Here is a 20,663-nt window from a genome sequence, read left to right as displayed (position 1 = left end):
CTATAATATGCATATATAGAATTTAAGTAGCTTAAATATGTTCGTGTTCATTCCTAGGATTAAACATTGGGCTCTTGGCATTATCACTCCCATTATGTTATTTCTATGAGAAAATGATATTTAATGTATTTCAATTTATAGGACCTTTCCTAAGATTGTAACCTGACAGACGAGAGATGTGCCTAAAATGAGTTTTTAAAATCATCACAATTTTTGTTAGCTATAGGATAGGAGAAAACGCTTAGATTTTTCTATAAGTATTATTTGAAGTATTTTTTCATGTGGTATGTCAGGAATGATTTTAAATCTTTTGTATTTTATTTAATGAATTTAAGGTTCTAGAAAGTATCTGTCTTTGTAAAAACTATTGGTATTTACTTAACATTGACTTTCAAATTGTCTTTAATGAAGGCTTTATTGAAAAGGCTTGAAGCTGTGAAACCAACAGTTGGTATGAAACGCTCAGAACAGCTGACGGACTATCATCGCAACATGGGTTATCTCAACTCATCACCATCCTCAAGACGAGTGAGATCTACTCTTGGCCAATATAGCCCACTAAGTAAGCACATTCAAAATTATTTTGTACTTGTTTGTACCTTTGAGCTTTTTATTTTTTAAATATAATTTAAATTCTTATGATAGAGTTTGAAAATGCTAACTTCTGGATTGCATTTTGTCATTTTTCACAGGCATGCTTTGTTTTATTTATGTTAACTTGATTTCAGGTTTTGTTTACAAGCACATATGGCAGTGAAGGAAGGAAACCAGTAGATTAAACAATTGGACATACTAATTGTTTCTTAGATAATGGAGGAGGGACTTTAATTTCGATACACTTATTAAAAGAAGAAATGAATAAATATGCTATTAAAAATTTCTGAAACACTCCCCCTACTCACTTCAGGATTATTGCTAACATCTTCCAGCTTTTATATGGGCTTTCTTCCTTACTGGGAAACCAAAAGAGAAGTCAGCAATCTCTGGATTCATCAGATGTATTACCTCTTAGCACTTGATACACACATAGCCAGTTGTGTACACCAGAGAATGTGACCACTTAGTGCTGGAGAATGCAATATATAAAAATGCTAGACATTTTCCTTTGCAGAAGACTGTGCTGTTACTTCATGTATGTAGTCTAGACTATAAAAAATAGAAACCATCTAAGAGAAAGTTAGAACTACTTACAATGCCACAACTACCCACTGTTCATGTGAGTTTTACACACTCAGATGACTAGTAATTCCATTCATTCATTATATAAACTTCCCTTCCTTGGTATAATCACTAAGATAGGCTCTTATTCTAGTAACGCATGCTTAGTATCATGCCGTGATTGGTAAAGTATTTGTTGAATGAACATATACTTGGTTATATAAAGCATTTTTTTTTTTCACTTAAATCATTTGAGAACTTTTAGAAACATTTATTAGCACCTGAGTCTATTGAATCAAAATCCCCTAGTATGGAGTCTGGGCATGTTTGTTATTATATATTTTAAATTCCACAGGAAATTCTGAAGTGCATTCCTGATTGCAAATCATAGCATTGGACTATTAAGCACACCTGTAGGACAGGGAAGAAAAACTAGCCTGAACTTAAAATTAGGAGAGGAAGTTTATCAGATGATGATTTGTGTACTTAGTTTAAAATAATTCAAATTATTTCTTGTTCTCTGCATATTTCCAGGAGGAGCTTCCAGGACATCCAGTGCTACCAGTGGTCTCAGTTGTAAGAGTGAACGATTGGTTTTTGACAAATCGAGTGGCGTGTTGCTAAGACCTAAGCCCCCTAATGTTCGTACAGCTTGGTTATAAAACCATTTTTTACTCTAAATGTTGTTCATCCAATTTTTATTGATGTGCTTGTGTATATTACCATAATTCTCTGTGTAAACATCTGTAATATTGTTCTAAGCAATTTAAGGTGTACAGCAGTGAGTTGTAATTGTAATTCAGTGCAAAATTGTTTTCAAAAAGACAATTTAATGTAAAATCAGTGTTTCCTATAAGGATGTATTTATGTGAGATGTATATGTATTTAATAGAGAAATGGTAGTATGCATGTATATCTTCTCAACATAGAAATCGATTCGGCTGTCATGCTGACAAAAAACTGGTGTTAGTATCACTGCATGTCCTACCCAAACTGCATAGACCTCATTTTATGTTTTTCATTTCTTGAAAGCTTTAAGCCATGAGCTTAGATCCTAAATTTGACTGTTTTCTGTTTGCTTCAGAACTTATGCAATGTGGTTCATAACTTGATTGTATGATAGTTACACGTTCTTATGAAACAAGATCTTGAAGTTTGTTTTTGTTGGTAGGGCTACTTTAGATTTGATCAGCTAATTGAGAGAAGCTTCTCCTGGGGCCTTATGATTCACCAGATGGATTTACTACTTCCATATAAGTGCCCTGAGTTACATCTTAAAAAGTTTATCAACCATTCCACTCTTTCATGCTGTGAATATTAAAAAGTTCAACTCAGAACCTCCTCTTTCATGTTTTTATACATTCAGGTGAAGTACTATTAATGATTTTGAGAAATGAGGTAGGTTTTAGAGCTCCAGTCTACTGCACTGTGAGTATTTTGTCCAGGAACCAGGTCACTTGCATCACAAGCAAAAAGAAGTATTCACTGAATCAGGAAAATAGCGCCACCATTTTGAAGAGCCAAGAAATAGATGCTGAAGTGTGTCAGAACAGTGCTTTAAGTGATACTGTTAGCATGTTGTGTTTTGATTTAGTGTTTATTGTAATAAGAGAGTAGATATAGAATAAGAAAGAAATGTATTGTCTAATAGTTTTAGAAATTCCAGCTAGTATTTGTAAGGTCTGAAAAAAGAAACCTAAAATAGGAATGGTAAAGGAAAAAATCATATTTTTGTTGAGGCTTCTACTTTAAGTATCAGCTAATTTGGTTTAGTTTGTTTTATCTGTTTTTTTTTTTTGGTTGAATCCCAGGAATATAATTTTTGCAAGTCCTGCATTTAAAGAACTAGTAATCTAGTTGACTTTTGTAATTTGAATATTTTTCTATCTACAGGCTTTTTTTCATACAACAAAATATAATATCTTGGTCGTGGTTGCTTCTGCTAGCCTAGTTATCACTGTGTTTTGCTATGGGCCTCTTCAACAACCCTTAAAATATGTTGCAAAGTTTCCATGTTAGATGCCAAATCTTTCTCTTTTCTTAATGTGAATTTTTCATTAACTCATGCTCTGTGTGAAATATTGTAGCATGTATGGTGAACTTACTTTTCTTAACATCTTGGCAGTAAGCCAAACTGATTTTCCTAAACATCAATTCAAAATTTCTTGGTCTTAGTTGTGTTCATAGATTTTGTTTAGAATAGGGTATGTGAAGAGTGGGAACAATGGGGTCAAAAAACTCGTGTGAACACAACCTTCTTTCTTTGGACTAAAATGTTCATTAGATGTTATTTGATGCTCTGCTCTAGTGAACAAGTTTTTACATCATTTAGTGTTCTGCTTTGTATATAAGCTATAGCTATCCTAAACCCAAGGTTTTTTATTTTTATTATTAATTTATTGCACTTTTAACATTCATATAGCAACTTACCTTTGAGAAAGTGATAAGGTAATGCTGAATTTAAAACTCAGCATTTGGACAACTGCCCAATGGTGAGATAGTCAATTTTTTTTAAATTGACTTTTAAGTTGTTAAGGAAATTATATATATATATTCATAATGGCATTAGTCTCTGAGAATCTTTGTATGATGTTTGCAGCCATATGTCAGGAGAGAGCATATACAGTTTCATGGATAAAACTGTACTTTGATTTTAGATAGAAATTTAATGCCTTTACTTTTTAAAACATTGAAAAGGGAAGTTCATCTAAGTATTACTGATATCAGGGATTAAACTTGAAGTAAAAGTTGTAAGAGCAACATTATTCATCTTTTTCAAACAATGTATACTTCTGTTGTCATGGGTACTTAATATGATGAACATATATAGAAGGATAGGAATTGGAAAATGTGATATTCTCTGATGTCAGTCAAGGTATTCTGAAGTTGTTATGGTTTAAGGGGGCAGTTTTATGAAGGAACCATAAGTATATTGCTCTTCATTTTTAAGAATATGAAACAGTGAAGGATCATCTAGCACTACCATTATATGTGGTTCATTTGTATTGTTTGTACTTCAAAGATTTAAATTTGTAACTAGAAATTGTCCTCATCTGTGGTCATTAGGCCATATTGTAATTGAGAGTTACTTTCATCTCTGTTAAATGTTAAACTAATGTTGCCTCCTCTGATAAATTTCTATGAAAGATTTTGAACTATTAAAATTATTTCCTGAGGGATAGCTAACAACTCATACTTCCCCTGCTTTCCTTTTTCAAGCTTCAAAAAAGCTTTCTTGGATACTACTCAAAATAAAGTTTTCTGGTTTGCTTATAAATATATGGAGTGCAGTTTTTTTAAACCCATGTTCAAGATGGATATCTGGACAATATTAAAAGATGATCATGATGAATATGAATGTGTGTTTTTCATCTTCAGATTCAAATACTGCACGCTATGAAAAGTATTAAGAGCCATATAAAGTTGGAAATGTCAGTTTATTATATTTTAATAAATCATAAAGTTTAATATCTTTAATGACAAGTCTTAAACTGTAAATGATTGCATGCCGTTTTAGAAAATTTGCTTAATGCTAATGAATATGTTAATTATTTCCATGAATAAAGATTAGTAAGAAACTTAAAAATCAACATCCTTTTAAATTTCCCAGCCCATTATAATATTTTTAGGTATGTAAACTAGCTTTGCATAATGAAGAAAGAAATAAAAGAATTAAAGATAACTGCATTTTGATCCTATATCTGTCTCTAAAATGTATTGTCTTGTTCCCATTTTAAAAATTAAAATAACTTTTATGTGCTTTATAGGACTAAAAATTAGAGTTAGCTTAGAAGGAGGGTACCAGTTATTTATATCTTTGAAAATAGGACATTTACATGGGAAAGAGTTTGCTTAAAATCACATGCTTCTTAATCAGTATTTTTTTAAACCATATCATACCATTTGTTCTGTAAAATGGCTATGGTTCTACAATTCAATGAATACTCTTTTTGTAGCTCGTTAGGAGTGTTTTTTTTTTAAAAAAGCATCTATCCACATAAGCATTTCATATTATTATGTATACTATGAGTGATAAGAAATACTCTTTTAATTTGCCACTAAAACACTAATTTAGGAATTTTTTTGATGATTTAATAAAAACAGTGCCATTTGAAATAAAGTACTGAATAGCTCTTATGTAGTATATTTGAGCTCTCAGTTTTGAAGTCGAAGGATGCTTACAGCAAGTAGGATTACATTATGGTAGACAATTTTGATTTTTAAATTCTGGTGACTGTTTTTAATCCATTCAGAGATATTTCTGGACCCGCCATAATACAGTCTTAAAATGTTCTATGGCTCTATTTCAAAATCCTTTCAGACACTTCAAGTAAGTTGCACTATTTGTTCTAGGTGATGTTTTTGAGGTTTTGCTGCTTTACGAAGTAAAACTTATGAGGCAATGTCATTTTATTACGGTTTAACTAAACAGATTTTTTATATGAACCTAATCTTACGTCCACTATTATAAGATAGTAAAAGAATTTGTATAGTCACCATAAGATAATTAAAATTGTATGGCTCCAGATTCTTACAGTATATATATTATAATGATAACCTTCCCCAAGAAAACACTTTTCATGTTTATTTCAAACATTTTTGATTTATAGCTGATCTCCAAGTTTGGAGTGTGCTCTATTTTTCTTGATTTCATTCTGACAGTCTTTATATTTCATGAAGAAAATGTTCATAATTAGGCAAATATATCTGCTTCCCATGTAGTTTACTATACTAACTAGAAAACCAAATTCTACCACTAATTTGAGAAGATTTCATTTTAATTTATAATAATTCTTGGGAATGGGAGAGAGGCTTGGTCTTTTAGGTGACTATCCACAAGTAAATGGCATTCCACAGATTTTTGTTTTAACTGTTTATCAAAGTGTTACAGAAATACGAAAAAGGGCACAAAACGTAAATGTACAACCCAGATATCACCAAGCAAACACCTGGGCCACCACCAAACAGATCAAGGGTAGAAATGTTGCCAGAACCCCAAGGACCCAACGGAGTTCCCTGCTAGTCATTGCCCCTGCCCAAAAGTAACTACTAATTTTAACTTTTAATGCTACAGTGTAGTTTTACCATTTTTGCTTTATGTTAGTGGAGTTATGATCTTTAGTGTTTGGCTTCTTTTTTTCAACATACTTATGTTTGTGAGATTTTTCCATATTGTTGCATGTAGCTGTAATTCATTTATTTTTGTTGCTGTATGGTATTCTATTGTATGAATATACCATAATTTATTTATACATTTTGTGATTGATGGACATTTGGGGTGGTTTCTAGATTTTGACTATTACAAATGCTACTGTGAAGATTTTTGTACACATCAAGGGACTGACTGCATTTTACCTAGAAATTTACCTAGAAATGGAATTGCTGGGTCATAGAGCACGCATGTATTTGATTTTAGTAGATAATGCAATTCATTTCCAGAGTGATTGAACAATTTAGTCTCCTGCAAGAAGTGTATTAGTTCCTGGTGTTCCATATCCTGACTAATATTTAGTGTCAGGCTTTTGAAATTTAGCCATTCAGCTGGGTATGTAATGGTTCTTTGGTGGTTGTTGATTTCTGGTTGCATTCGATTATGGCCAGAGTATGTGCTTTGAATAATTTCGATCTTTTTAATTTACTAAGACTTGTTTTGTGCCCCAGTATGACCTATCCTTGAGAATGTTCCATGAGTGCTAGAGAAGTATCCTGGTACTTTGGGCTGTAATGATCTATATATGTCTGTTAAATCTAATTAATCATATTGTTTAAGTTCTCAGTTTCCTTATTGCTTCCCTGTCTAGTTGTTCTGTCTGTAGAAGAAAGTGGTGTATTGATGTCTCCCAGTAATACATGTAGACATGTGTATTGCTCCCTTCAGTTTAACCACTGTTTGTCTCACGTATTTTGGAGCTTCTTGATTGGGTGCCTAAACATTTATGATTGTTACTTCTTCTTAGTGAATTGTCTGTTTTATTAGTATATAGTGTCCTTTTTAGTCTCTTACGACATCTTTGCATTTAAAGTCTATTTTGTTGGATATTAGTATAGCTACCCCAGCTTTCTTTTGGTTGCATTTTGCCTAGAATCTTTTTTTCCATCATTTCACTTGCAGTTTCTTTGTGTTGCAGGGTCCAAGATGAGTCTCTTTTAAACGGCATATCAATGGGACATACTTTTTTAATCCATTCTACCAATCTATCTTTTAATTGGAGAGTTTAATCTATTCACATTCAAAGTTATTACTGTGAAGGGAGTTCTTGAACCAGCTTTATCTTATCCTTTGGTTTTTAGTTGTCATATCTATTTTCCTCCTCCCTTTTTTTTCCTTTAAGTTGTTCTTACTAACACTCTTCAGTTCTCTGCCCTTCTCCAGACCTCTCTCTCCTTTCTTTTTTTCTCAGCTGGTAGAGCTCCCTTTAGTATTTCTTTCAGGGTAGGTCTCTTGTAACAAATTCTCCCAGCATTTGTTTGTCTGTGAAGATTTTAAACTCTCCCTCAATTTTGAAGGAGAGCTTTGTTGGATAAAGAATTATTGGCTCGCTATTTTTCCCTTTCATAATCTTAAATATGTCATACCACTGCCTTATTGCCTCCATGGTGCCCTCTGGGAGTCAGTACTTAGTCTTACGTTGTTTCCCTTGTATGTGGTGAATCACCTCTCTCTTGCTGCTTTCACAGCTTTCTCCTCTTCAGCATACAATAATCTGATCAGTTTATCTTGGAATGGGTTTATTTGAGTTTATTCTATTTGGAGTTCATTGGGCATCTTTGATCTGCATATTTATGTTGTTTGGAACAGTTAGGAAGTTTTCCCCAACTATGTCTTGAAAAACTTCCTAAACCCTTACCCTTCTCTTCTCCTCCTAGGTCACCAATGATTCTTAAATTTGTTTGCTTCATGTTGTCCATGATTTCCCTGAGATTCATTTCAAATTTTTCAGTTTTTTTCATCATTTGTTCTTTTTTATGTCCACATTCAATTTTCCTGTCCTCTGGTTCTCTTTTCATTTCTTCTGTCTATTCAAACCTGTTTTGTGTCTCTACTACATTTTTAATTTGATCAAGTTTCTTTTATTTCTTTAATATCTGCTTTTTTTAATTTACTTTTTCAAATTCCTCTTTATGCTATTCTGTATTCTTCTTGATGTCCTTTAATGTCTTTAGCCATCTCGTTGCAATTTTTTTTGGAGATTTGTGTGTATTTCTTTAATTCCTCCAAATTGTGTCTCTTCCAACTTTTTAATTTGTTCATTTGGCTTGTTCATATCTTCTTGTTTCTTCAGGTGCTTTATGGTTTTCTTTTGGCTTCGGGGCATTTGCTTATCTTGGTAAGATTATTTTGGGAAGTGGTAGATTATTTGAGCACTTATATATAATTTAGCAGAGTTACAGCTTGCTAGAATGCATTATTGAGCCACCTCTTACTCTCATGGCAGTTTTCCCCCAACTTCTCCTGTGCGCTGGGCAGGGTCCAAACCAGGTGTGAATCCATCCAAAAACAGATATGACAACTAAAAACCAAACTAAATTAAAGAAAAACACCAGTTCTCCACATGCACTGGGGACTGCCTGCCCTGGGGGTGTGATATGGCTCTATGCAATTTGGCAGGGAATCTGTGCAAAGGTACCCTCCAGCTCAAATGTGCCCCCTCCTGCTGTGTGCCCACAAGCCTCTGGGCTGTGTGAGGGGCTCCTGGTGGTTCCATGTGGCACCCTCTCCTATCTCCATTTCTTGCTGGTGCACCTCTGGAACTTCTGTGCAGGGTGAGTAAGTATGGTCAATACTCATCTGCTGCCTCCTGGGTTCCCTCACACATGGCTTTTGGCCATGTGGCTGTGGAGGATTATCTCCCAAGTTAATTCTTAAGGTAGGTGCATGGGTGGGGAGAGCCACTGCTCACTCCCCTGCCTGGCGGCCAACTCACCCCTTCCCTTGAGGCACAGTCTCTCCGCCTTTCCATCCATGTCCCCACCATGTACTATTGGAGTTCCTCTATGGCCACTTGCACCCCAGACCATAGCCCCTTTCTAGTTTTCTTCTCAGAGGAGCAGCCCACTCCATCTCACCCACTCTGCCATCTTCTAAGAAGTCCTTTTTAGCATCTATTTTAAGATCCTGAACACAAGAGGAAAGTCTCAACCACAGCCACATGGGAGTAACTTGGGTCTCTGCACTGTTCCCTAGCTATGGCCACATGGCCCTTGCCACCCTCTGTTCTGGCCCAGTGCACTGCAGCATGGCCTCGTGTGCCTTGACTTCCTGGTTCCACCACTCATGTGCCCAGCTAAATCGGATCTTTTGATGAGCCTACTTTGGTTAAGATGTGACCTACCTCATTCAGGTTGGGTCTTCATCCTATTACTGGAGTCCTTTATAAATAGAATAAATACAGACAGAGAGAAAGCCACAGAAGCAAGAAGGTGAAATCAGTGAAACCCAGAAAAGAAAGAAGAGACGAGCAGATGCTATCATGTGCCTTGCCATGTGGCAGAGGAGCCATGGATCACCAGCAGCCAGTGTTTGAGAAGAAAGGACCACCTTGGTGATGCCTTGATTTGGACATTTTCTTGGCCTCAAAACTGTAAGCTAATAAATTCCCATTGTTCAAGCCAAACTGTTTCATGGTATTTGCTTTAAGCAGCCTAGGAAACTAAAACAGATTTTGATACCAAGAGTGGGGTGCTGTTATTGCAAATACCAAAAATGTGGAAATAGTTTGGAATTGGGTAATGGGTAGATTCTGGAAGAATTGTGAGGTGCTTGAGAGAAAAGGACTAGATTGTTTTGAGGAGACTGTTCATAGAAATATGCATGGTAAAGGTATTTCCAGTGGGGCCTTAGAAGGAAATGATGACTGTGTTATTGGAAACTGGAGGAAAGGCAATTGTTTAAAAATGGTAGAGAACTTGGCAAAATTGAGTCTGATGATAGATGGAAGGCAGAATTTAAAAGCAACGCGCTTAGATGTTTAGCTGAGGCGTTTTCCAAGCTAAATGTGGAAAGTGCAGCCTGGTTTTTCGTTGTAGCTTATAGGGATAAGCTGAGACCTGAACTGGGTACAAAGAAATGAGAAATTGATGATTTGGAATATTCTGAGCTTCAAGAAAGCAAGTCCCCAGAGGATAGTGCTCCATGTGACGGTTTAACTGAACATGGAAACAGCCATTTCAGTGCAAGTCAGGAGTGGAAATGCAGTTATCTAGGAAGGATCTGTGGAAAACTCTTTTGTCTGATGGCTTTGACCCGTGTGTACTACATGCAAAACTGAGGACTTTTCTGTTAGATCTGTGTGCACAGAACCAGTGCCAGTGTAGACTAAAAGGGATAGAAAAGGGACAGGTTGAAGGAAAAATCACTTCAAGGGCAGTGAAAGCTGAGGTCTGGACCAAAGACATCTTCTTGAGCCCAGAAAGCAGGCCCACCCATGTGTGTCAAAGGTTGAGTCTGCCCTGGCATTTGGAGAGGGAGGACCTTCCCTCCTGTTGTTCAGGAAGGTGCTACCACCCCAGTTTTCTCAGATGCCCCAGGGATTGTGCAGGGTCTGGCCTCCACTCCAATGCCTGACGAGGTTGGTACCTCCACCCCAGTGTTCAGGAAGAGCATGGCCACTGCCTAAGCCCTTGGAAGGGATGGAGCTGCCACTCCATCAGTGGCAAACAAAACATCATTTTATAGATGACTCTCGGAATTGCTTGGGACCTGTGATATATTTTCCTTCCAGTTTCTCCCTATGGGAATGGGAATCCTATGCCTGTCCTTCCATTGTATATTGGAAGCAAATAACTTCTTTGGGTTTCACAGGTCCACAGATGGAGGGGAATTGTGCCCCAGGACAGACCATACCTGTAAATGATTTTGGTGAGACTTTGTACTTAGCATTGTTTCTGGAATGACTTAAGGCTTTTGGGATATTGTGATTGAATGAATATAGTTGCATATGGAAAGAACATGCCTTTGGGGGAACCAGATGGTGAAGTGTGGTGGTTTGAAGCTGTATGTACCCTAGAAAAAAATATGTTCTTAGGTCTAATCCATTCCTATGGATGTGAACCCATTGTGTCACTAGGACCTTTTGATGAGGTTACTTCAGTTAAGGTGTGACCCACTTCATTCAGGATTGGTCTTATTCCTATTACTGGAGTCCTTTATAAATGGAATGAATACAGAGAGAAAGCCAGTGAAGCAAGAAGCTAAAATCAATGAAACCCAGAAGAAAAGGGAGAGACCAGCAGATGCAGCCATGTGCCTCGTCCCATTACAGAGAAGCCAAGGATTACCAGCAGCTGGTCTTTGGAAAGAAAGCATTGCCTTGATAATGCCTTGATTTGGACATTTTCCTGGCCTCAAAACTGTAAGCTAATAAATTCCCATTGTTAAAGTCGAACCATTTATGAAATTGTATTTGCTTTAAGCAGCCTAGGAACTTAAAGCAGTCCCTTTAGTTTTAGGATGACTCCCTCCTGGATATTTTTGCTGTTACTTCAAAATTGTTGTCCAAAATTGAAGTCACTGACTTTCCCAAGTGGTTTCTTTGGATTTCTGTTGCCATCAGGGTAATGTTCTTTTTTTTTTCCTCAAACATTAAGGTATAAACCTTGGCTTTCTCATTGATTAACACTTTTCTTCAGTATCTGTATCATCCCTGTCCATTCTTCAAAATACAGCACATCCATTTTCACTGCCATCATGCTAATCCACAGCTTTATCACTTCATATATTGATTTTAAAATAAGCTTTTAACTAGAGAAAGGTTAGGAAGCACTGACTTGAGATTATATTTCATGTGGTTTGGTACTTAAATCGTATGCTGTCATATACTGACTTTAGTCTGTGTTTTACTTCCCAAATAAAGCAAGGGAAATTCCTTGAGAGCAGAGACCACATCATTCTTTTATATCTGCCACAGCATTCAGGCTTATGTGAAACCAGAATCTGTCACTCAATATATTGCAAAGTGGTTGCAAAAAAATGGGGAAACTACACTACAGTCACATTTAAAGACACTCTAGTAAAGGACTGTGAAAATAAAAAATGAATACACAGAAAGCATAAAAATCATATTCTAGTAAATGTTTTATGTCAGACATAGGTAATCTTACTATAATGTACTTTAAAACTATAATACTTTGTCATGGATTGTTACAAGCTCTGATATTCGAGAGAAACAGAAGTAGAGATTTATGGCATGATGCACTTCATAAAGTTGTATATGGACTTGAAATTTGAATTTAAGACCCTTGTAGGCAGCCAGTAATTTTTATCCATTACATTATCTGACCTTATCATGCTTGCACACCCACACTACTCTGCATGTTCAATATTCCATCCAAACTGGAAGACTTGCCTTTCTGCAAAAATTCTTCAGTTTGTTTCTACACTTTTTTAGAGGCACCTTTTCCTCATTCATTCTTGCATTCAACAAATAATAAACACCCTCTAGATTCCAGGGATATGGCAATGAGAAAGAAAAATCATTGCCCTTGTGGAGCTTACTTTCCCTCCCATTGTTTTTGGTAAATACTGCCTCAACACAAGTTATCTATATATTTTACACAAAGTATAATGGAGTGGAAGCAGTTATCCAGCTAATTGAAATTAAAAAAAAAAAAAAAATAAGACAAGTTGTGTTTTTTTTTAATTTATTGTCCAATTATTACCATTATGGGCTCAGTCCTATATCATCCTCCATAATTTTTCTCATACATTTAAAAAATAAAGTGGCTAAAAAGATAGAAGATGCCGATAAGGGAGGCTTTAAGGGAGACAATACTAAAAAAATGAAAAGCACTTTTTTGGTGGTGGCAGTGGAAAGAGGAGCAATGCACTTGTGGTAAAAGAGGGCTAGTGAGAAATTCCTGCTGGCGGACACCCAAGAGTCTGACATTCAATTCCAGGTTATTACCTTAATGTAAACCCCTTCCAACTTCCCAGACCTTCAAGCGTGAAACAGCTTGAGGTGTGAGGATTGTAAGGATAAGACAGTAAAGGGAAGTGCTGCCAGATCACAGCATTTTATCAGAGGCTTAGAGTTCTAGGAATTCTAGGAATTCCTGGTGTAGCAAGGAACTGACTTGAGCAAATCTTGAGACAAATCTCTCCTAAGTACCTTAGAGGCAACCTTAGCAGGAATGAGGGAGGCTGACATCTGGGTCACATGCAGAATATAGATACTGTATGCTATTTAATAAATGTTAAATCCTCTTCTCCTCTCTGTTCCACATCAGAGAGGATGGTTAAAAACTAGAAAGCTATTATAACTACTGGTTGGACTGAGAGAAGGACCCATTGTTCATTCTTGTCAGTTCCCAAATGTTTTTCCTGGCCTCCCCCAAACCCTAAACTCATAGGTTTGAAAACACTGAAAGGCTGGCCCTACGTTTTAGATAATGCTCCACAAAAGTATTTGCCCTACTAGCCTGGGTACCCTGCTTTTATCTTCTCTCCATCAGCAGTAGAATTTGGACCATTCATATCAACCTCAGGATGAAAAACAATGTGAGGACAAAGTATCTGGAAGGCCCCTAACAACACACATTTGTTACCTCGTGTGCCAGTTTCGATCTATTATGTCCCCCAGAAAAGCCATGTTCTTTAATGCAAACTTGTGGGGGGCAGACTTATTAATATTTTTGATTAGAGTGTTACTTTTCAATTAGGTTTTTCCATGGAGATGTGACTCACCCAACTGTAGGTGAGTGATTTTGATTAAATTATTCCCGTGGAGGTGTGGGCCCCGCCCATTCAGGGTGGGTCTTGATTAGTTCACTGGAGTACTTAAGAGAGCTCAAGAGCTGACACAGACCCAGATGCTTGGAGATGCAGACAGAAAATACTAAGCCAAGAGATAAAGTCCAGAGTATGCCCCGGGGAAGCTAAAAGAGGACCCCCAGATGCTAAGAGAGAAACACCTTGGGAGGTGAGAGAAGCTAAGAGAGACAGAGGTGCAGAGACATTTTGGAAAAGCCATTTTGAAATGCATACTGGGAGCAAAGGACCAGCAGATGCCAGCCACATGCCTTCCCAACTGACAGAGTTGTTCCAGACGCCATCGGCCTTTCTTCAGTGAAGGTATCCTCTTGTTGATGCCTTAGTTTGGACACTTTTATGGCCTTAGAACTGTAAATTTGTAACCTAATAAATCCCCTTTAAGGGCCAATCCATTTCTGGTATTTTGTATAACCAGAACAAACCAGAACACCTGGCCTTCAGAAAATGGGCTCTAGAGATAATATTTGTCTTTCTTTTAATCTACTAGATTAGGTTAGATGCAACCTTGGATATGATAAAACACAGACCTTGGCTATTGTGTTAACACAAGGCAACTGGCTTTTTACTGAAGTTGGAAAAGGTGTTAGGGAGTAGGTGGAAGAACTTGGGAAGAAAAATGAAGACGGTACAGATCACCAACACCCCCCACCAACCCACCCCTCAGGAAAATCACATAAAAGACATTTGCCTGCCTTTCAAGCTGGAAAGTAGGGACTTGTTTCCTCCAAATCACTCTCAACAAACTAGGGCTATATTAAGTATAACTGTTTGGTCTTCTCCTGGACCCAAAATGCTTAATTTCCAACTTGAAATTGTAATTATCTTTCTCTTCCTCACAAATCTATGAAAGCCAAATCCCAAACTGACTTTTCCTCTATGTCTTGATAAATTGTTACAGAAAAGGAGAACTACTGGCAGATACTTTCTATACCCATGTATCTAAATCTAGTTATTTACTTTCAAGTTCCACTTCCTACCATTCTCTTCGCCCACTGCATCTCTCAACCAAGATCCATTGTATTAAACATTACATTATTTAACTATGTCAATTCCCTTTTCTCTCCCACCCCCATTTCAGCTTCTTTCAAGCCAGGTTCATGTCTTTTTGTATCTTCCACAGAGCCCAATAGGTATTTGGTACTAGCTTGATCACGGATTTTCAACAAATACTGTTCGCTTGTTATAAAATTCTAGGCATCACACTTCTCTAGAAGTACTAAAAGCACTTCCTACTCATGTACAATTCCTGAAACTATGATTCAAAGCTTTTGAAAATCTCAGGATTCCTAAAGATTACATGAAAGGGCATACAATAAAGCTGGGTTATGGAAGCCATGATGCACGTGATCACTTCCAAGCCTACAGCAACAACACAAGAGATAAGATAAAAGAGATATAGACATAACCTGCTTAAGTTTGGAAACCATAACTTTAAGACTTACAAGGAACTCAGTATACATTCAGCTAATATCTGACATTTAGAAGCTTGGCCACTGATTTATTAAATGAGCCATGCCAGAAAACATGCATTAATAGTTTCATTTTTAATCCATTTAGCAAGTAAAAAGAATTCAATAAGTAGAGAATGTGCATTAAGTAATCTTTATTGATGTTTCACATTCAGTTATTTTCTTCATTATCAGTTCTTCAGTTAATTGTACAAGTATGATAAGTTATTTTCTATTTACTCTGGGCCTTTAAATGTAAAATAAATACAAAATACATTTGTGGTTTAATGGACACTCAATGAAGCTTTTTTTCCTGAGGTATTCCTTTCAGTCTGGTTTTATCCCAGATCTGCCTTTTCATTTCCCCTAGGAAAGGTCTGTTAAACCACACAATGGATCTGGAACCAGTGAACTTGAGTTTTAATTACATTAGACAAATTTTTTTATCTCATCATACAATACCAATACAAAAGCACCACCCATGCCTCTCAACACATTGGACCAGGCACCTTTGAAGAAAGCTTTGGCTCCTTCATCTTTTGCAATCTTCCTCCAGCAGTCAATTGTTCCAGTGTACATAATATCGGCTGTGGAAACAAATACTGGTTAGGGCTCCATAATATGGGGGAAAGACTTTTCCACTCAAAGACATCTGCACACAGTATTATCAGTTTTGTAAATTTAAAGTTAGTTGGTCTTTAAGCCCCAGCATTATGCAATATTCAACTGAACATCTCCTTCCCTGCACAACTATAAGGCAGGGTCTCATCATTCCTACTCCTTTACCTCACATCAGTGAAGAACTGGGGGCAATTAACCAATTAATCTGCAGAACTATCAAACCGAAAAATGGGAGAGGATCAGGGGTGGTACGAGAGTATTAAACTAGGTGGTCCCATTTCTATGGATGAGAAAACTAGGGCCTCATCTCAGATTATACTGCCCAAGTTTATACAGTTAAAATAAGAAGTGCAACTATCAGATTTAACCATCTGAAACTGCTAACACTGAACTGTTCTATACTTTTAAAATGGCAATTTCATATGTTTCAACCCATAGAAGCTAAAACTTTTTCCATCACAGCAAACTGCTTCAGGCCATCCTTGACCCAGCAAAATCACCCAAACCCACTAACACCTTTAATAACTAGATAAGTGAAGCAAAATTTAGCTCTAAATAAACTAGTTTATTACTTCAATTCTTCTCCTTTGTTTCTGTGCTCAGGTCCTAAGAGAGGTGGGCCTAAGGCCTCTATAATGCTAGATATTTAGATACCATCTGTATCATCTCTCAATGAAAAGGAAAAAAAAAAAAATTTTCTCTAAAGGAATAGTTAAGGATGTAAAGGGAAATTTTATCTTTCTTCCTTCAGTCCTTCTTATCAAATAATTTTAACAATTAATTTAGAATAACAAAGAATGAAAGGAGCAGTGACTAGTGTTCTTGGGCAAAAGATCAGGAAGATTTAGGTAAGAAGGTCTCAGGCTTACCCCCTTTCCGGCCAGACTGCATCATCATCCTACGGCGAACAGTGTCAAAGGGGTAGGAGACTAGCCCCGCGACTGCTGTCACGGTCTGTGCAATCATCCAGCTCACGATAATGTGCACATTCTTGGGATCAGGCAGCATTCCTGTGGGCAGAGCCAAGAAGACAAATGGCTGTGAAGTGATTCCTCACACCAGCTCAACAAAAAGCAGGTGGGGATGGAAAGGAGACTACTGCACCTCCAATTCCATGCCCTTCCGGAAAGAACCTGCTTCTTGTGGGGATGCCCCATAAATAATTAAGCAGCCAATAAGAGTTGGTAAATGCCCCCCTCTGGATCCAGGAAAGCCAAAGTTCTACTCAGTATACAGGGGTATGTTGAATTTGCTCCAAGTTGCCCTGGTAACTGATACAGCTGATGTAGCAAGAGAGCATTAGGCTCCCCCTTCTTCTGTGAATAACTCAAGACAAGAGTTTATTTCCATGAAGAGAGGAGGAGGACAAACTTTTGGCTATTGATTTATCCACACTGCTCTACCTCCTCATTCAGAAGCCTCGGCTTAGCCCAGAGACTAGGAAAAAATAATTAAAATCCTTTGTGAGTTACAGATCCCTCGGAATCCTCTCCTCACACCCCCATCCTCCCCACTCCCAGGCCTGGTCCCCCTCTCACCCTTGGCAGTATCATAGACTCCGAAGTAGGCAGCCCTGTAGATAATGATGCCTTGGACAGAAACGTTGAAACCCTGGTAGAGACCCCTCAGGCCATCCGATTTGAAGATCTTCGTGAGGCAGTTGCCCAGACCACTGAACTCCCGCTGGGCTAAACCCTTGCCCACGTCGGCAGCCAACCTGGTTCTAGCAAAGTCCAGCGGGTAGACAAAGCAGAGGGAGGTGGCCCCGGCTGCCCCACCGGAGGCCAGGTTACCAGCAAAGTAGCGCCAGAACTGCTTATGCCGGTCCACGCCCCCCAGGAAGATCTGCTTGTACTTGTCCTTGAAGGCGAAGTTGAGCGCTTGAGTGGGGAAGTAACGGATCACGTTGGCCAGATTACCCCTCCAGAAAGAGAGAAAGCCCTGCTCCTTGGGGATTCTCACCACACAATCAATGATCCCTTTGTACTGCTTCTCAGCACTGATCTGTTTGCTGGCATGCTGGACCTGTGGGTGAGAGATGAGGGTGGACAGAGGACAGGCAGAGCAAAGAGAGAGGAGAGGAGGGGACAGGAGAAAAAGGTTTGCACTTCCTTGATTTCCTTTTGACAAAAATGTATGGGGAAACCAATTAGATAAACTACTTGGATACCAAGCTGAAGAAATCCAATTTTGCCTCAACTGTCAGGGTATTTGAGGGAAAAGCCTCTGCCCCAAATAAAAAGGTGAAGTAATTGTGTAAAGGTGTTTATCTTGCATTTTCCCTGTAGTCAGAACTAAACCAGGAGTTTTCTGGGAGATAGAAATGAATAAAGAACAATCTCTGCTCCTGATTTAATGAACATAATGGGCAAGAGATGACAGTTCTTCAGTTTCACTGGAGAGGAGGATCTTTGAGTAGTAGATGCTTTAAAATGACAATGGTGAATAAATCCACTAGGCTTTAGAGCCTGAAATTATTCAAGCAGATTGTCTAAATAATCAATTATCTGGAGTGTTTGTTGCTGTTGTTAGCAATTTGTTGGGATCTTTGTTGACAGTTTTGGCTTAAAACTTAAGGTCAGTCTTACTTGACTCTCAAATTTGAGTTTTCCTCATTGAAATTTGATCAGGTGGAAAAAACTATGAATGGGATGATGATTATAAGTTGTTCACTCACCAGGCAGGATAGGAAACATTTGGGTACAGGATAAGTAAGACTATCTGAGTTTATTCTGAAAATTGTTTCTTAATCCCTCAAAGCCTCAGTTTCTTTATAAAATGGGAAAAATAACCTCTTTTAAAACAACCTCTATTTCATAAAGGTTATATAAAGATGAATGAAATATTTATGTCAGCCTTTAGCATAGCATATAGCATACACTAAATGCGTTCTTAATAAAGAGTAATAATAAAGAGTAATTATTATTTTGATGTTTTTATTGTAAAAACGTGGGAACAGGTAGCAAAGTCCAAGAGATACTGAAAACTAAAAGGCGAAACCGGCCTAAGAGGCCTCAGTGAAGAGCCGGTGCTGTCACAGGCGCAGCAGGATCTGGCTCGCTGTTAACAGACTCCGGGTGGGTTTCCATATTTGGACACCCGAACGCAGGGTGCCACCCGACACCAGGAATCTGCCACTGACGCTGGACCTGTCTACGCAGAGGGCACCTTCCCCTTCGCGTAGGCCGGGCGCCGGAGCCTCGGGCCTAGCACAGATTTTCTGCAGCTCCCGACTCCGCGTTCCCCCTCCTCGCCGCAGCTGGCGCCGCGTCCCGCCAGCATACCCTGCCTGGCCCGCACCCGGGTCGCTGCGTGCGCGCCCGCGCCTGTTCCCGCACCCGCTCTGGCTCGCTGTCCTTACCTGCAGCAGCAGTTTCACCCTCTCGATGGGGGCCACCGCGGTCTTGGAGACTGCAGCGGCGACACCACCTGCCAGGAAGTCCTTCAGGAAGCTCAAAGCTTGATCGCTCATGATGACAGCCGGGCGCACACAGCCTGCAAGGATCCGCGCACTCGCTCTCTTCTATGTTCCTGGCCAAGCACCGCTACCCCGTCTCCGTCCCCAAGCAAAGCGCAGGGGCCTCTCGTTTCGCTCCGCAACCCTTCTTATATCCCCCGCCCAGTCTCTCGCGAGAGGAGGAGGGACCCCGGGGAAGTGCGCGCATTGCGCATTGGTTGGGCAGGTGCTTGGACACCCTCTCTCCGTCCCCCTCTTCTGCAGAGGGCATCGGGGGCGAAGGCGCTTCGGGGAGGCAGGGGTGGGTCGGGGGCTGTGCTTTCGGCTTGGGACATTTAAAGGGCAAATTAATGTTATCTGTCCCGGCAAGCGGAGGGAACACCGTGTCACTGCTGCATGTGGGCCGCTGTATTTATAGCACAAGAAGGCTTAGGCTGGCGCTGGCCTGGGGACGGACACGGTACCCGATTTCTCAAGCAGGGCTGTCTTTAACCGCCGGCCTGCACGGTACCAGCTCCTGGCCAGGGATTTCAGACAGTTTTTACCTCTTCCACCTTGTAACATCGTCCCCCACCATAGCTCCCTGCCTTGATTTGGGCCTCTTCAGAGTTGTGCGCTCTCTCAAATAAATTAAATACTCCTAAATAAATACTAACCTCACTTGATGCTGTGGTAACCTCATGCAATCTGGCAGCCTGCTGTCTCCACACCTCTCTTCATTCAATCATTCAGTCATTCATTCTGTTATCAAACATGTATCTGCTTGGCACTCAGTGCCACCAGGGAAGGCCAGTTGTGGTGGCCGCTGGGAGAATATTTGCTAGCAAGTGTGTGTATATGTGTAATTTCTTTGCATTTCTGTTAGGTCAGCCTTTTATACTATGACACACAGCCCAAGACTCTTGGAACGGTGACATCGTGGTACACTTCTTCTGTTAGCCCCCGAAGGGCTAACTTGGGCCCGGCTGCTCTCAATGGAATCTCAGCAGCTGGTAGTTTCTTGGTCAGTGTAGCCTTCCCATCAGAGTAGCTGGCTGACCAAGATATTAAGTAAGAGAATGTGGAATCCTTGGCTGTATTTGCCTCTTACAGATGCCTGAGGTTGGGGAGAGTACTATGTAGCCCTAAGAAACTGATTACATTTAGTTTTTCAACTCTAAACTCTATGCCCACTCAATATTCTGTTTGTTATGTTTATCTGTACATTTAT

At 38.9% G+C, this 20,663-nt stretch overlaps 2 protein-coding genes across 2 annotated transcripts in view; one reads left to right on the top strand and one right to left on the bottom strand.

Annotated features, from left to right (window-relative positions):
* Positions 1 to 4,435, top strand: part of CFAP97 (cilia and flagella associated protein 97) — a 70,307-nt gene extending 65,872 nt beyond the window's left edge. The window contains exons 4-5 of the mRNA XM_037831114.1: positions 412 to 562; positions 1,693 to 4,435. Coding sequence (XP_037687042.1) covers positions 412 to 562; positions 1,693 to 1,820 — 279 coding nt within the window. The 3' untranslated portion in view covers positions 1,821 to 4,435. The remainder of the gene's footprint in view (positions 1 to 411; positions 563 to 1,692) is intronic.
* Positions 4,436 to 15,515: 11,080 nt separating this feature from the next.
* Positions 15,516 to 19,601, bottom strand: SLC25A4 (solute carrier family 25 member 4). Its single transcript, XM_037831113.1, has 4 exons — positions 19,358 to 19,601; positions 17,535 to 18,021; positions 16,866 to 17,006; positions 15,516 to 15,962 (listed from the first exon to the last, which is right to left on the bottom strand). Exons 1-4 carry the CDS (start codon positions 19,466 to 19,468, stop codon positions 15,805 to 15,807), a joined length of 897 nt encoding a protein of 298 aa, XP_037687041.1. The 5' UTR covers positions 19,469 to 19,601; the 3' UTR covers positions 15,516 to 15,804.
* Between the last annotated feature and the right edge of the window lie 1,062 nt (positions 19,602 to 20,663).

This window comes from Choloepus didactylus, chromosome 3, assembly GCF_015220235.1.
Source record: "Choloepus didactylus isolate mChoDid1 chromosome 3, mChoDid1.pri, whole genome shotgun sequence".
NCBI classification, from domain to species: Eukaryota; Metazoa; Chordata; class Mammalia; order Pilosa; family Megalonychidae; genus Choloepus; species Choloepus didactylus.
Note: the sequence above shows the minus strand (reverse complement) of the source record. Positions and strands in the feature narration are given on the sequence as shown.

Coding starts and splice junctions, on each gene's coding strand:
- SLC25A4 (XM_037831113.1), bottom strand. CDS start 19,468: ATGAGCGATCAAGCTTTGAGCTTCCTGAAGGACTTCCTGGCAGGTGGT. Junction 18,022..19,357: donor GGGTGAAACTGCTGCTGCAG/GTAAGGACAGCG, acceptor TCTCACCCACAG/GTCCAGCATGCCAGCAAACA. Junction 17,007..17,534: donor AGTCTATGATACTGCCAAGG/GTGAGAGGGGGA, acceptor CTCTGCCCACAG/GAATGCTGCCTGATCCCAAG.